This window comes from Pelobates fuscus, chromosome 3, assembly GCF_036172605.1.
Source record: "Pelobates fuscus isolate aPelFus1 chromosome 3, aPelFus1.pri, whole genome shotgun sequence".
Lineage (NCBI taxonomy): Eukaryota > Metazoa > Chordata > Amphibia > Anura > Pelobatidae > Pelobates > Pelobates fuscus.
This window is the reverse complement of record NC_086319.1, coordinates 262,423,125-262,440,899: the sequence shown is the minus strand read 5'-3', so window position 1 is coordinate 262,440,899 and position 17,775 is coordinate 262,423,125. Positions and strand designations below refer to the sequence as shown.

At 40.0% G+C, this 17,775-nt stretch overlaps 1 protein-coding gene across 2 annotated transcripts in view; it reads left to right on the top strand.

Annotated features, from left to right (window-relative positions):
• The first annotated feature begins 3,300 nt into the window (after positions 1 to 3,300).
• Positions 3,301 to 17,775, top strand: part of LOC134602951 (inositol polyphosphate-5-phosphatase A-like) — a 57,697-nt gene continuing 43,222 nt past the window's right edge. The window contains exons 1-5 of one of the 2 annotated variants that reach the window (XM_063448457.1): positions 3,301 to 3,453; positions 4,185 to 4,286; positions 7,959 to 8,000; positions 8,487 to 8,587; positions 9,171 to 9,258. In XM_063448457.1, the coding sequence (XP_063304527.1) occupies positions 4,230 to 4,286; positions 7,959 to 8,000; positions 8,487 to 8,587; positions 9,171 to 9,258 (288 nt within the window). In that variant the 5' untranslated portion in view covers positions 3,301 to 3,453; positions 4,185 to 4,229. Of the gene's footprint in view, positions 3,454 to 4,184; positions 4,287 to 7,955; positions 8,001 to 8,486; positions 8,588 to 9,170; positions 9,259 to 17,775 lie in introns of both variants that reach the window. The other variant, XM_063448456.1, reaches the window with a different exon arrangement.

Sequence of the window (17,775 nt, the reverse complement as noted above, 5' to 3'; positions counted from 1 at the left end):
AAAAAACTGCACTTTTATTTGCCTAATTTTTGTTTATTTTTATGCCAGTGTCTTTTAATAATTGCAAAAACATAGTAAAATGGGCTGATTTTTTTTTAGGTACTCTGTGCTTTAACACATGTAAACCTGAATTGCATTGCTTTGTATTATCATTTTGCTATATGTAAAATGTTAAAGTTTCCATACAGCTGTTTAGCTGAAATATTTGTGCTTGTTGAGAAATTCCTGATTTGGTTGGCAGGAATTAGGAATGTCAACTGGAGGCTGCATTATTTAACCCAGTAATGACCTAAAGAGATTTGAGATGACTACTTGAAGATTGCATTATGCTAAGGGATACAAAGCAATATTACCCATCTCATGCATGTCGAGTCAGTCTTATAAAGTCATAAGGTACCAATAGACTTGTTTGCTTCTGTTTAAACAATGTTTATTTTTAAGTGTGCACCCCTCCCCCTTAAACACAGAGGGAAAGCAGCTGTATTCATTTTGGCATGCAGCCACCAAATGTTTCCAGTGTAAACTGTAAATGTTCTTGAAGGCGCCCACTTACAATCTTTCAAAACTGTGTTCCTCTGCCTGGATAGTCAGTAACTTTTTTTTTTTTTTTTTGACTGAGTAGGTCAATTTATAAACAATTGCTTCTATCTATGGCAGAAGAAAAGATGGTTTTAGATAAGATTTATCTGCTGTCCTTTTTCTGCTTTTTACTTAAAACTTAGAAAAACATTTTACACACGCATCCATGGTATCACAGCTTTACTATTAGTGTTTAAATTCCATGCCATTTTTATAGTGCTTTGCTCTCCGCCGGTTTCCCTGCTAAAACCTCATTGGGTCTCAGGGGGCTGCAGTCTTTCACCATCTTGTTAAATCACTCCCAGTAAGTACAATTTATGGATATGGTTTGGTTAAGCAGCAAGCAGAAGGTTAATTCTCTCTAATCTAAATTTTCTGACATATGCTTTTAAGTACAGCCTTACATTATCTACAAGAGTGATTACAGCATAATTGCTGATGTTAACGGCACACACACATCTTTCTGAAAACTATCTTATTCAAAAGCTATGAATGATACAGTTGCCTCACTCTGCAAGCTGAAAAAAACAGGTAATTATAATTTTATTTTTTTACATTTACCTGCTTGTTTTTTTCTTATGCTTTCCGCACCCACTTTGGGGGGGATACTGATCTAACCAATCAGTGACCTATTCCTAGGAATGCTGGAAATGTGCATTGGGCATTCCTGACAGATTTACACATGTGCAGTTGGAAGATCTCCTCACCTTGCAACATCCTGACAGGGGGAGAAGAGAGGGAGTCGGATTTCATAAGTAATTCATGCAGAACTGGCTCCAGTGTTGGGTTTCCTCTCCTGCTGCTGCACACTGATGTCCTATTTCTGTCATTATTGGACTGGTCAACTGAGATTGGTAGATAGCATGTAGGGGCAGCTGAAGAAACTCCCTTAGCTGAGAGGCATGCCCAGCAATGGAGTTTGATCAAGTTTATAGTTTGTTTATAAACATTGATTACATGCTTTTGTTTTGTTTTTTTAAGTTTTTCTTTCTCTATTTTGATTTGTATATTTGTTTAAAAGCGTTTGCTTGCTGGTTTAAAACACAATTGTCAAGTGATGCATTTCCCTTTAAAATTTATGAACTAATTTGGTAATTTTTCTACATATTTACTTACTACTATATCATGAGTCTTTGCTTAAATGGGATAAGGTTCATTAAAGAAAGAGATGGATTGTATGCTGTGACAGGGAGTTGGGCTTGCTTTTTACCGTACGATTCTGAAACGGGCTGTAATTGTAACTGTACTTACTAGAATTTGGATGTATCCGATGACTACTGCTCATTACCATATAGATAATTTTAGTTGTTTGCTTTGTAGTGGGTTATTTGAGATTAATAGCACCTTTCTGGATTACACATAAATGTCACCTGTGTCACCTATTCCACAAAATCTAGCACTGTCTTGACATATTTTATATACGTAAGATGTTAACGTTCATCTATAGCTGGGTTAGCAGCCATGGGCAATATAAAGGCCACCTTTTGCAGGCTTGCTAATGCCCAGGATAAAATCATGGGTATCTGGCCTTTAGAGCAGTGTTCCTCATCCTTTTCTCCCCAATGCACACCAAAAAATAGGAGTGATAAAGTGTATACACTGAACAGGGCCCCTTTGCCCCACAGAACATGCCACAATTAGTTTTCACATTCAAAATATACCACAGTGGTCTTGGTGAATGGGCACTGAGAGAGCTTTGCTTTAAACAAAAACCCTTGTTCCAGCTCATGCTTTGCCAGGTGTACTACATTTATAAATATGTCTGACCTAGTTGTTTTGGCGCAGTGCAGCTGTATTACCTGTATATTTGATGTGTTTTGATTTGGAGCAAGATATAAATAAAATTTTAAATATATAGATATAGACACACACACACACTCTTAAAAACATGACAAGCCATATGCCCACCAGTAAGTTTGCCCATTAATAAATACCAATTTTATAAATACAAATTTAGAATGTTCATTGGAATAACAAAACTGAAATACCCCCAGCCTGACACATTCAGATACTTGCCTATACATCGCCCTCACATATCAACACACTTACTGAAACAGATAAAAAAACATTCCGCATGGCATGTGTCTACTGCGCTCAAATATGCCAGTCTGGGAAGGATTGGCATTGAGGGAGCTGTGCTTTCCCTGCACTGCTCTATCTCACATGTCTGTTTTGACAACAAAAGTGATGTGACTTCACGCTGCTGTTGGCATTACTACAATGTAAGGTGTGCAGGTAGAGCTCAGTGATCACAGCAGCAATCACTGGATGCCAGGGTTCACTCTCCTAGGCACAGGTAGGAAGGCTGGGTGAACATCTTCATTGTGTTGTTTCAGCTGTTTAGTATATGACTCCCTAAATTTGTATCTTTATATATGGCAATCCAACACAATGATACCAAATTAGGAAGCCATTCATCAGTATCTTCTTTTTTATCTATATAGATGAAGGTGGCCCTCCATCCATTTGCAGACATTTCATCTGGCCGTCATGCATAAAAACGTTGCTGACCACTAATCTATAACTTTTCTGTCAGATATGAGCTGCTGTGGAAATTACACAAGAAAACCCACAGCATTAGGTCTGAGAGTTGCAGTCATGACACAGATTGTTTATTTTGTTAAATGTACAGAACATTAAGTTATTCACATTCCTTGGTGATAGGGCTCATCCTAAAGATTACAAGGCAATGCAGAGAGAATGCATTGTGAAGTAGGGAGGGGCAGGCCCTTGCTGTGAATGAAAGGGATGTGTCTGAGGCCTTAGAGGCAGGCAAAAGGCCGACAACAGGTGAGAGAGAGGGAGGAGCAGAGACTAAACGATACCTGGGACAAGAAGAAGGGAGATCAATGGACTGACAGGAGGAGGACAGAGGTAAATGCTCACGGGGTTTCCCAGTAACTGGAATAGACTAACTCAGACAGATGAGTGGAAATGCCCACATAGTGACCATTCCTTCAGTACCTGTGTGTTGTCCTGTACGTTATCATTTTTTGGTGAGGGATTTGTATGTCTCTGTCCTTCTTGTAGTCCTTGTGTCTGTTCCTGTTTCACTCCTTGTGCTCCCTTTCTGTCTGCACTGCCCTGGTTACTAATACTCTCTGCCCGACATGTGTGCCCACAGTCTGTTTATGTGTGTGTGTGTGTGCTATGTAGCCAGACTTCTTTCTCATTCTTTGTATCTGCATGAGTTCCATGTCCCATTGTCATTGTATCTCTTTCTGTTTGGACGGTTTGGCTGAATTTGCTATTTCTGTTACTTTTCGACTGTGTCTAATTCATGCTGTCATTAGGTTTTTGCCCAGTATTCTCTTGTGTATTTCCTTCTTCCTGTAACTTTGCCTTTTATGTAACTTGGTTTTCCAGTGAGTATAGTTTTGTGTGTAGCTCATTCTCTGTGTCCATCGTTGACTTTGATTTGTATATTTCTGCTTGTGGCTTTAGATCCTGTGTCCCACATTGTGTGTGTGTGTGTGTGTGTGTGTGTGTGCCGTCATGTGTCTTCAGATTGCTATGTTCATACTATATGCATTTGTGCATGCCTATTTTATTTCTGTCTTTTAGTGACATTGCCAAATATAATACACGTTGTTCTCTTTTACTAGGTTTATGTGCCATATATTGACTGACTGTGTCTCTATTACTAAGCAATGGAGGATTTAGGAGTGCTGCTGGTTACTGCAAACATTGGATCTCTCTCAGACCATGTGAGTTAAATTTAGAAAATGTCTGTATATTTTTTAACACCATCCATTCTTCAGGTAGTCCCCTCTTTCTATACCCTGTAGCCTCTCACCCATACCTCTTTACTGATTTACTCTGGAATTTCCACCTTTAACACAAATTACCCTTCTCCTTTCCCTAAACTGTTTTGCATTCACCAGCTACCAGGGACATAGTCAAATAGCAAACATTTGCAGATTTTTTTTTTTATTCTAAACAAATGCAACATCTACCCAGTGTGATCCCTCCCAGTCACACATCAGTTGGGCTTTGCTCCATTAACCACATCCTTCCCACTTGCAGTCCATCCTTTCCTTGAATGAATGAATGAATGAAATCATCTGTATATATTTATCTATCCTGCCCCAGGCGCATCTAGTTAACTTAAAAGCTAAATATTCCTCTGTTAATAAGAACTCTTATGACAAATTAGATCTACCATTAAAAACCTCGACTGTTAGTAGCATCTCCTTCACATGTTATTCTCTCCCCCACCCCCTGCATAATCATGGATGGAGATCTGTGTATTGTGTTGTTCTTGCTGTTTGTGACTCTGCATATTGGTAAATGAGGAACAAATGTATGCAATAGTATATATAGGAAGTTACAAAATTTAGATCAGTGATGGCTAATCTTTTACATTCCAGCCATACAAATGCCATACCATACAAATACTCTAAAGTTTATATTACATGCAACCTCTAAATAGCTATGTTTAGAGTCTAAACATAGCTATTTAGAGGTTGCATGTAATATAAACAGCAACTTTACTCACATAGCAAGACATGAGTGCTACCGATGCTCATTCAGAGAGCATTTTCTTACCTTTCCTGCAGCTCCTGTCAGTTCCCTTCTCTCACGTCCGGTCAGCTCCCACTGCAAGTCTCGCGAGAGCCGCGGGGTCAGAGCTCCGCGCGGCACTCACACCGTGAGACTTGCAGTCGGAGGTGAGAGAAGGGAGCTGACAGGAGCTGCAGGAAAGGTAAGAAAACTCTTCCTGCCAGCCCCCTCCACTGAACTGCCAATGTCACTGGACCACCAGGGAGTGAGAGCCCCCCTCCCTGGCCAGTTAACAAGCAGGGAGGGGGGACGAAAAAATATAAATACAAATTTAAATAATAAAATAAAAATAATATTAAAATATAATATATATATACATTCATGTTAAAATAATAATATAAAAAAAATAAAAATAATAATAATAAAATAATTTAAAAAAATTAAAATAATAATGTTATGGACAAAAAAAAAAAAATTTGGATTTTTATACAATAGGTGTGGAATATATGGCGCTGAGTAATAGGTATAAACAGTGCGTTCTAGCTGCTGAAAACACTCTGTGGGTACTCCTCAGAAACCCACCATACAAAGATAATCACCAAGATACAAAAAAGGTTTCAGGCCCAATTGGTGTTGCCACCCCTTGGGTCCTCTACCTTTAAGAGTGCAGCGCTGTTTTTGGTGTAAGATTACAGTAAATTACCTGTGGTTCAAAGACAGGTACCCTTTATGTTCTCCAATGTAGTGAATATACAAAAGAAAACAAGAATATATACAAATAATTGTGCAGTATATTAAACACTGTGGTTAAAAATTGAGTGAGTTCACAATTATGTCTACACTCACATTTTTTAGAGCCTTTTCAAGTGAATTAGGCTCTAAACTTGTGCACGTCTGTGTCTTTAAATGTAGATCACACGACCCCTCTCTCCAAGTTGGATGGTGTATTCTCCTCTCCACACGGTATATAAAAGACACAGAATCATCGAGCTAAGTGTAGCATCCTTTGTAGTTTTTGTGAGTTTAAAAAATGAGATTAAAATGCTCACCTTGTTTAGAGCCTTTTGGTAACTGGCTCTAAGTATGCAGACCTAGTGTCAATTTGTGGGGTGACACTACCCCTTCCCTGGAATCACTGGTGCTGGATACAGTTGGTAGTAAAAAATGGATGAATTTATTACAATGTATAAATAATCAATATGAAATACTTTCTAGAAAATAAAAAACAGATAAGAACAAATATATTATAAGTATTAGTGGTTTCCAATAAAAATGTTGAGTCCACTTTAAAAGCTAAAACGCGTTTCGCCGGTAAAACGGCTTCCTCAGTCAGCTTGTAATATAATATATATACATTCATGTTAAAATAATAATATAAAAAAAATAAAAATAATAATAATAAAATAATTTAAAAAAATTAAAATAATAATGTTATGGACAAAAAAAAAATGCCCACCCCCCACCAACGCTCTGCATCACATACACAAACACACTCTGCATCACCCACACACACACATTCTGCACTCATATACACACACACACACACACACTCACTGCACTCTTACACACACTGCACTCAAACACACACACACACTGCACTCATACACACACACTGCATTCATTATATACACACACTGTAAATAAATATTCAATTAATAGAAACATAGAAACATAGAATGTGACGGCAGATAAGTACCATTCGGCCCATCTAGTCTGCCCAGTTTTCTAAATACTTTCATTAGTCCCTGGCCTTATCTTATAGTTAGGATAGCCTTATGCCTATCCCACGCATGCTTAAACTCCTTTACTGTGTTAACCTCTACCACTTCAGCTGGAAGGCTATTCCATGCATCCACTACCCTCTCAGTAAAGTAATACTTCCTGATATTATTTTTAAACCTTTGTCCCTCTAATTTAAGACTATGTCCTCTTGTTGTGGTAGTTTTTCTTCTTTTAAATATAGTCTCCTCCTTTACTGTGTTGATTCCCTTTATGTATTTAAATGTTTCTATCATATCCCCCCTGTCTCGTCTTTCCTCCATGCTATACATGTTAAGATCCTTTAACCTTTCCTGGTAAGTTTTATCCTGCAATCCATGAACCAGTTTAGTAGCCCTTCTTTGAACTCTCTCTAAGATATCAATATCCTTCTGAAGATAGGGTCTCCAGTACTGTGTACAGTACTCCAAGTGAGGTCTCACCAGTGTTCTGTACAATGGCATGAGCACTTCCCTCTTTCTACTGCTAATACCTCTCCCTATACAACCAAGCATTCTGCTAGCATTTCCTGCTGCTCTATTACATTGTCTTCCAACCTTTAAGTCATCTGAAATAATCACCCCTAAATCCCTTTCCTCAGATGTTGAGGTTAGGACTCTATCAAATATTATGTACTCTGCCCTTGGGTTTTTATGTCCAAGATGCATTATCTTGCACTTATCCACGTTAAATGTCAGTTGCCACAACTCTGACCATTTTTCTAGTTTACCTAATCATTTTCCATTCCAATAGAATTTTTTTGGGATCTAATTTTATTTAGAAATTTACCAGTAGCTGCTGCATTTCCCACCCTAGTCTTATACTCGAGACAATAAGTTTTTCCAGTTTTTTGGGATAAAATTAGGGGCCTCGGCTTATATTCGGGTCGGCTTATACTCGAGTATATACGGTAACTTCATTTTATTCAACCACTATATATTGGTGCAGGTATTTTATTTCCATTTCGAATAGGATATCGACAGCCAGCGACTTCTGTTACATAGTCAATGGGTGTAAGGAGACCAGAAAACAGGGACATTGACACCAATCATTTTTTTATGTTAGAAGCTTTTTTTTAAAATGTTCTGTCATGATAATGTATTATTCTTTTCCAGCAGCCCGGACAACTTCAGCAGGGCTGGATCCAGGAACTGTATAAGGTATTGAAATGAAAACTATCAGTGTTCAGGGGCAGCATGCATGTAGTTTTTCTATGTTATGTTATCTACAAAGAGAGAGAGAATATAAGATTTAAAAGCAGTCACAGCAAATTATTAGGGGAGATCTATCAAAGTTGCAGTTTTGCACAGTTTCTTCAGGCTGTTGAGTGTATTTTTATTCATTACTAATTTTACTTGCTAACCATAATTTGTGGATTCATGCAATAATCCAAATTTATTCATCTTTGCCTCAATTAATCTTCTCCAGAATTTCTATTGCTTCAATTCTCTTTTTTTCCTCAATTCTTTTTTTTTTTTTTTTTGCTTTTTTAAATAAATATTTCTGTTAAAAATGGCAGAATATAGCTAAAGAAAACTTTAGACTATTTTTAAAACCATTTAATCATCACAAATGGATTAATGGCCAAAAATTCAAATACTTTAATTAAACTCGCCCCATTGTATTTTACTTTTTTTTTTTTTGAGACCATACAGCATCACCGTCCAGCCTTTATTGCTCTTCACCTGCAGGAAGTTGGAGGAAAAAATTACAAAAAAAATATGGATTTAGCTTTACAATTCATCAGGTAAGCCACATATTCAATGATACAACAAAGCCTGGACATAAATTCACTTTAGAACCATATCTATATATCTTCTGTATTTTGGGATATTTTGTTTTAAGTTATGCAGTGTATACCTTCATAGAGGGTGCAGGTAGCAATAGTTCCGCAAGCAATTTGCAAAAAGAAGTAATACAAGATTGTGTCATCACTCCGCATAGTGTGTACAACTCACATTGTAACTCTAAACTGGGACTTTCATAATCTTTGAAGAGTTGGTTTTCTTTAATGGAATAACAAGTGCATTTGGACTTAATGTGAACAGTGCTGTGTCCTATTGCATTTGTATTTTTAAGCAGTCAGTTGTTGCATTTATCTTGTTTTTGTGCAGCTTTTGGTCATTGACGTCAGTTCAACTGTAGCTGGATCCTGATTGACTGTAAGCGTCATCTGTGCTATACAAACTGATATGCTGCATCCTGTCAATGTCTGAGTGACATTAATATCAATCTCTAGCTAATTGTCCCTGTCTGCCAATACACTGCAATAACCGGCTCTAATATGTTGGGATTTTACATTGACAGCTTGCAATGTGCTATTTTTGCAGGGAATTGATGCAGGGTGAAGAGCTGTCAGCATATGACCGGACAATAGCTTTCATAGACAGTGACTTCAGCCAGCCTCACCTTTTCACAGTGAGTATCGGTTATATACCTCTGCTGTTTTAATTGGCTGATTTTATAGTTTTCACCTTTTACTCAGTCATTGCGCTTATCATGTGGCTATTTATATGATTGGTGCAAGTTTGCCATTCTTGTTTTATTTCACTATTCTGCTCTGCTGTCTTCCTCTTTGGCTGATCTTTCACTGCAGAATCTTTGTCCTTGGCAAGTTTCACTGTCACTCACTGTCTGTGGTATTGCTCTCTCTCTCTTTCATTCGGAGTCTGCAGAATAGAATATTAATAGAGTATAGTAGAGCTTTTCCATATGTACTGCAAGTTTAAACATTAAAACTCTAGGCCAGGGGTGCCCAAAAGGTAGATCCCCAGATGTTTTTTTTTTTTTTGTAATTCTTTATTTTTGTTGTGCTTTTTGTGTACAGGCATCCTGCATTGCCACGACAGCGAATGCAAGTGTTTCAGCATACATAATATAACATTAACATGGCAAATACGTTACATGCACCTTTTTTGTATTGATGTGAAGAAACTTTGAAAAAAAAAACAAAACATAGTTATATATTAGTTAGCATTAGAATAAAACCGGTTAGCTCAATCTAGGCTGAGAGTAGCGCACGGACCAGCTTGTATACCAAAGGTTGTGCGTCTCTAGGGTATTATGTGGAGCGGTTTCAGGAGCTTACTCAGTAGCAGTATATAGCCAACCTGCCTAATATCTTGAGTGTAGGCGCATTAGGCACGGAAGGTATATAGGGTTTCCCTGAGACCGCTATTTGAAAAGTAGCCATTCAACTTAGCTAAATTATCTAACTTGTAACTATAACTATAACGACTGCCCGTCTGGGAGGATTATCAGCGAGTTTTAATGTTATCTCGGGGCAGTGAATGCTATGGGCCTCCTGCGTTCGGTTAGTGCGTGACAGCAGCGTGTGCAGTTAAGGCATAGGAGGCAGAGCACCCCTGTAAACTTAATACTAAGAGCTGAGGACGAAGTTAGGGGTGGGGGGGTAAACAGAGGGGTACATATACCCCGGAGCCAGCGGGTAGGGGTTTGGTGAGACGTGTCTCCAGCTATCTGCGTGCGCTTGCTGCAAGCTTAATTATTAGATTAACAGGGAAACAGTGCAGCACAATGAGACAGTGCAATATATAAAACATTAACTTGGGTAAAAAACTTTTACAGTCAGGTCTTCTCCATGGCGGCTGCTTCGTTCCGTCGGGTAGCCGGTATGAAGGGGCGGATAGTAGCCGGGTCCCATGTTGGTGGCTGTGGCTTAGAGGGTGGTGGATGCGACCCTGTCTCCGCAAGGGGGTAGTCCCAGTTGTTGAAGGACGGAGCCCATATCGGATATGTCGGCAACTTTAAGAGTCCCAGTCTCGTGAGGTATCATAAGGCTCCGTTGTGCTCCCCATCTGTAGGGTCTTTTGTGCTGTACCAGCACTGTGGTAAGTGGTCTCAGAGATCTTCGCCACGTCATCGTGGCCCTGGATATGTCCGAGTAGAACAATAAAGAGTGTCCCTCAAATTGGTAAGGAGTGGTGTTGCGGACCGCTTATAGGAAGGCCTGTTTGTCTGGGCCATGTTGAAAACGCACAATTACATCCCTGCTGTGTTGTTGGGAGTTCACTTGCGGTTGCGGTAATCTGTAGCATCCCTCCAGTAACATGGCTTTAGCTTGTTTTGGCGCGAATAGGCTGGATATTAGCCTTCTGAATAGATGGGGGATTTCTGCAGTTGTAACACTGTCGGCCAGGCCCCTTACTTTAACATTATTCCAGCGCCTGCGATCCTCCATCGCTGCTACTTGATGCTGGGTGTGGACTAATTCGTTCCTGATCTTAGTCAGCTCACCTTCTAGGCTGGTAATGCGGGTATCGTGTGCCGCTGTGCTGATTTCAGTGTCTTGTAATCTCACCGACACCCCATGTATTTCCTCTTTGAAGGAGTTGATGTCTGCCGCAATATGTCGGCGTAGGTCTTCCAGGAGGGCTTTTAGCCGGTCCTCCGTGACAGGCGGATTGCTTAGTGTCTTGGGCTTGCTTGTATTCCGCGTCTCCGCCATCATGTCCAGGTTGGATAGTGAGTCTTCACTGGATGATCTGGACGGTGCGTCGGAGAGCGGCGCCATGACAGGTCTCAGGGACGATTGCGGCCTCCACAAGAGTTCGCCGATATCGGCGGTGTTTAGTGGTTTTTCCGGCCGGTATTTTTTACTTTTGCGCCCCATCGTTTGAGGAGGTCGGTAGGGCTGATGTGGAAGGGGAAATTGGGCATAAACCGCTTTTACAGGCCGTTTTTCTCCCGGCTTGGACGGAGCTCCTGAGAGACACGTCTTGTCAGTGCGGCTGCTGGCTCCGCCCCCCCCCCCCCCCCAGATGTTTTTAAACTACAGTTTTTATGATTCTTTGCAATTCTAAAGGTATACCAAAGGCATCCAGAGCATCATGTGAGTTGTAGTTCTACAACATCTGGGGATCTTTCTTTTGGGCACCCTTGCTCTAGGTACTTCAAATGGGATGCATATGATAGACTGGTTTAGCACAGACGTTCCCTGAGGCATAAAGGGCTAGGTTTAAAGAAGAAATAAGCAACATTTAAATATGGAGCAGTCTCTATAAATAGTTGCTTTGGATTCCATTGTGATTGCTGTATTTTGAGAACTTGGCCCAGAATAGCCTTCTTTATAAGTAGCTCTGCTATACTATGTAGTATGCAATAAAATAAACAATGTTTTGTCATAGTGAACAATGGGCATTATGGAGAACCTATTAAATGCATAAGGAAATGGATTTAATCCAGAGAATGTGAAATTATCATATGATTACATTTTTTTCTTGTATAGAGAAAATCACTACAAATCTGGGTTATTCTGAGCCATGAATTCCCCGGCTTCCAAATTTTATGGCCGTGGACACAATATCAAAATTTATAGAATAGGCAGCTTTCCTTAACCCCTTAAGGACCAAACGTCTGGAATAAAAGGGAATCATGACATGTCATGTGTCCTTAAGGGGTTAAAGGAAAACTGTAGTGCCAGGAAAACAAACTTTTTTTTTTTTTCCTGACACAATAGCTACCCCTTTCCTCTCCCCAGGGTGCGGAAGGGGTTAATAACCCCTTCTATCACTTACCTTGGTCCAGTGCCGATTTACCTTGGCGCTGGCTCAGCTCCGCCCATGCTCCTCCCTGCCGGCTGATGTTGGCGGGGAGACCTAATGGGCATGCGCGACAGTGGCCGCGCTTGCATTAGGATTTCCCCATAGGAAAGCATTATTCAATGCTTTCCAATGGGGGTTCCGGTGACGCTGAAAGTCCTCATGCATAGCGTGAGGATGTCCAGCATCGTTTAGGCGACCAAAAGTCGCCTATCCACACGGAAATCCCTCTAGTGGCTGTCTGGTACAAAGCCACCAGAGGAGGAGCTAACCTTAGCAGGTAATTATTGCAGTTTATAAAAACTGCAATAATTACATGTTAAGGGTAATGGGAGTTTGCACTCAGACCACTTCAATGCGCTGAAGTTTTATGGGTGCCTACAGTGTCCCTTTAATGGATCTGAGTCTACATTCAGGTCTTCAGCTCCTAAGGCCCCATTATAATAAAACCATAACTATGAGAATAAAGAGGAGCACTTTAAAATAATGTATTAGAAACAAAACACTGTATGGACAAATGTATTGGGACACCTGACCATTACACCAACAGAGACTTTTATGACATCTAATTCTAAATACATAGACCTTAATATGTAGTTGGTCTGCCCTTTGCAGCTCTAACAGCCTCCACTCTTCTTTGAAGGCTTTACACAAGATTTTGGAGTGTTTCTGTGGGAATTTCTGCCCATTCATTCAGTGGAGTGTTTGTAAGAGCAGCTACTGATATCTCTGTTCCAGTTCATCCCAAAAGTGTTGGATGAGGTTGAGTTCAGTGCTCTGTGCAGGCCAATAAACGTCTGCCACACCAAACTAATCCAACCATGTCTTTTTGGACCTTGCTTTGAGAACTGTGACACAGTCATGTTGGAATACAACAAAGGCCTTTCCCAAACTGTTCCCACAAAGTTGGAAGCATAGCATTGACAGATTTGATTATAAAAAATGTTATGCAAAATGCCATGACAAATCTGAATTAGTTGGAATTATGTCACGACACATAACCCTGTCAATTTCTTAACAATTATTTCTATGAATGTAATATAGTCATACTATAATTTTGCATTGAAAATATTTTCCAAAATGCATGAATGAATTAATACTGTTATTTTAAGGTTTTATATAAATCACACAAAACGGAAGAATTGCCACTTATGAAAATAGGCCCAAAAAGATGGGACTATCTCACTGGTGGAAATACACCTTAATGGACACTCCAGACGATGTCCTGGGGCTTAACCCCTAAATATTGAAAGAACTGAAAAAATAAACAACAGGCTGGAAAAACCAGACTAGTTGAATATGTTACTGGAAATAATGATAATCGCTATACAAACTGAAACAGTAGTAACGTAGAAAACAAATAGAGTAGATAGAATCACATCTAATTCAAAGTGCAGTCTTGCCTTAGTGGCTCACCTCCAAATGTGTCTCTCTAATGGATACCGCTATCCCACTAGACCCAACGCTAGCTACTGTCTAATGACTTTATTGAAAGCTAAGTGCAGTGTCAAGACTAGTGGCTTGTGGGTCTATTAGTAGGTCAAACGTCATGCAACTGACGTGGGTATTTAGCATAAGGTTACACTCGGTCCTATAAAACTTACTCCGAGCTATAGCTGGTTAGAGTATTGAATAATCTGTAAAAATTGCAGATTGAACCGTCCTAAGTTCAAGCTAGCGACTAAGTGGAACGGCATATACAGGATAGCTAGGATAAATGCATATATCCCTCTCAATTTGTCGCTGTGGAGGTTAATGATATGCTTATCAGAGCTAAAGCCAGACAGTTATAACTTAAGGCATAGAAATTGTGCCCATTTAGCGAGGGCAAAAAAGATATGCAAGTACGCTGGGTATCTTTATATACCCCCTAACAGATAAGTTGGGGATAATATATAGGTAATATCCAGAGTGAGGTATTTAGCCACTATAGAGGGCAAACAGGTACCTCTGGAAATATACCTCTCTCTATACTTGGACTTCCACAAAATATAGGGAATAAACTGCGAGTTAGCAGCTAATTTACATATATACAAAGTTATTCAAATAGGCATATCAAGTGTAACCAACAAGAGAGAAGGTGGAGGTGAAAAAATAAATAAATAAAGTTTAGAGTGCCTCTATGTGCAGAACCATACTTAGAATGTTGGTTGCCTGCACATAGTGATAGATAACCTAGTGAGGAAAGCACACAGTGAAAAGAAAAATGAGCCCAAAAGAGCCCGACGCGCGTTTCGGTGCTGGGATGCACCTTCGTCAGGGGCTAACTGGAGACTGCGTCTCGATCTCCTTTTAAGAGGGTTTAGGTCCCAGTGTCTCAAATTCTGTCCAATCAGAGGGTTGCTGTCATGCGCACTACGGGTCCCGGCCATCACGTGGTTATTATGCAAATAATGGTATTGAATGGGCTTGTATGAGCCGTTTTAACCGGCTCGGCGCTGGCAAACTTCGAGCACGTCCTTAAACCTCCGTAAACTAAGGGGGTAAGGACTGTTTGCGTACCGCCAGGGTACAAAGTATCGTGAGGATACGCCGTGGTAACGGCTTTAGTTAACTCATTACGTGCTGGGAAGAAGACTGAGCGGCTAATGTACACATTTTGGGGCTTAGCGTAGGTAGCGATCATGCCCTGTATTTGGCTCATGTCTATCCACAAATTGGGATATCCCTAGTTTGGTAGTAAGTTTAGGTATCCTGACCACGGAGAATTGGTAATTTAGGATAGTAGTAGGTTTGGGTATCCTGACCACGGAGAATTAATATTAGGGATGGAATCGAACATGGATGTTGGATAATAGGACAGAGGATCCATATACCCATAGAGACTTAATGTAGGAAAAAGGATCAATAAATAAATCGAAAAGGGAAAAAGAGAACTAAAAAAAGATACAGATTCTATATATACATATTAACATATTTACAAAAATGTACAGTTTGCATATAATGCTTAATGCAAAAATGAGGTAACGCTTGCTCGAATGTGTATGGCATTAATCAATTGTATTCTTGAGGGGAAAACCATCCCCAAATCATAATAATTGTGACTAGAGGGATGTGGTACACGCTATAAATCATAGAGACAGGTTATAGCTCTTTAATGAATAAAGAAACTAATGTTGTTTAGGTTGGTTTATATGAACGAAGTATAGGAGAATCCTTCATTAAGGCCAGAAGGGGAAAGGGTTTTTAATGTAAAAATCCAATAACTCTCTCTTTGGAGTAGTTTAGTATCTATATCACCCTTCCTCGGGCCTAATTTCATTTTTTCGATCCCATTAAACCTTATACCCTGGGCTGTGCCTCCATGTTTAAGTTTAAGATGTCTCGAAATGACAGTGTCTAAGTGTCTAGAGGGATTTACCGAATTTACGTGTTCAAGAATTCTTTTCTTGAACGGCCTAAAGGTCTTACCCACATACATGAGGCCACAGCTGCAGGTTAGGAGATAAATAAGACCTGTTGTTTGGCAATTAAAGAAGGTATTGACTTCATGTGTCTGTGTATTGGTGGAATTTGAAAATATTTTGGATTTCCTCCGAATATACCTGCATGCCTTACAGCGGCCACATTGAAATGTGCCTACTGCTGGTGTTCTTAGCCACGTGTTGTCTACTTTGGGTGATGAAAGATGACTAGGTACCAGTAGATCTTTTAGATTACGGCCTCTCCTGGCTGTGAGTGATACGCTTGGTGACAGGACTTCCCTAAGGTGCTGATCTTGGTAGATCAGTGGCCAGTATCTATTCAGAATGCCCTTGACTGGGTCCCAGCCTGCATCGAACGTGCCAATGCATCTAATCAGGTAACATATTCAACTAGTCTGGTTTTTCCAGCCTGTTGTTTATTTTTTCAGTTCTTTCAATATTTAGGGGTTAAGCCCCAGGACATCGTCTGGAGTGTCCATTAAGGTGTATTTCCACCAGTGAGATAGTCCCATCTTTTTGGGCCTATTTTCATAAGTGGCAATTCTTCCGTTTTGTCTGTCTAATCCGGGTTTTAGTACCCATCACCTTTAAACATTGCTCGGATATGGCCGGTTTTCTATCCGATAAAGCTACTAGGGATGCTTGGTATACGGACATTGACTCAGTGTTCTCAGAGGGTCACCTCAATGAGAGCGTAACATACACTAACATTAACGCTGCATTTAACCACCTTACATACCTGTTCAAACAACAGATTAAAGCAGGTTGGGAAGTTGCTTCACTCGAAAAATATTTGAGCAAAGAACTAATACCAAGGGGCCTTAGAGTTCAGAATATCCCGGGTCCCCACATTGAAGGAACAGAATTCATAAAGGAGTGGGAAGAGGCAGCAAGCACTTGTTCCCGGAAGTTTATGAACATCTTAACTAGATCCGAGAAACAGAGACTCGACAAAATTAATAAAGAAGTCGATGACGAAATAGAGAAAATTGAGGTTTTCAAGACAGAGAGTAATTTCGCACAACTTGAAATAAAATTAAAAAGTCAATTAGAGAGATTTCAATCCTCAATTAAATCTAGGAAACACTCTAAATTTCTACGAGACACAAAGGACTTCCAAACAGGCAATATATACCAGAGGTCCAAACAGAGCAGGAGGGTAGAATTCGATCAGTTCTCCACATCGGAATACGATACGAGTGGCTCTGACCCAGAACTTGGTTCAGATAACGCCTCCACCCTACCTGAACCGAATCCCAGAAGTATCTTAAAAAAGGGAATCAATTTTTTAGCCAAGGCGAACCAAGAAGCAAGACCCCAGAGAAATACGAGGAGCAAATCCACAAGAGGTTTCCAACGGAGGAAAGCATACTAACTACAGAGAATCAAATTATTAATCTTTCCTCCTATCAACTCACCACTTCAGAAACTCAGCTTCTCAGGAGGGGCTTGTCCTTTGTCCCTACACCCAAATTTGACAAGTTTGGGTGGACAAAGGACATTCACCTATTCGCCAGGAAGCTGGCTCTGCACAAATACCATTGCATTCAAAAAACTAAGCAAGCACTTAGATTGGGTCTAGAAGCCAGGGACATGAATCTACTTGACAATTTGGTGGAACTACTTGGCTGTAATGATCCATCTAACACTCAAGTAGCTCCATTCACCAAGTTAAAACCTAAAAGCAAGTTCACTCCACACATACCTGAATACAAATACATTGACCTATTTGTCGAATTATCGTGCAAAGAAATTGAAGCAATGGATATTAACTCAGAGCCTGGGTTCCATCCAAATAACTTGAAGGCACAAGAGAACAGAGCACTGGCTAAATTGAGGGCCAATGAGACAATTATCATAAAGCCTTCGGACAAAGGGGGGAACCTAGTAATACTAGATAGGGACAAGTATGTCCAAATGGTGAACATCACACTTGAAGATAAGGACAC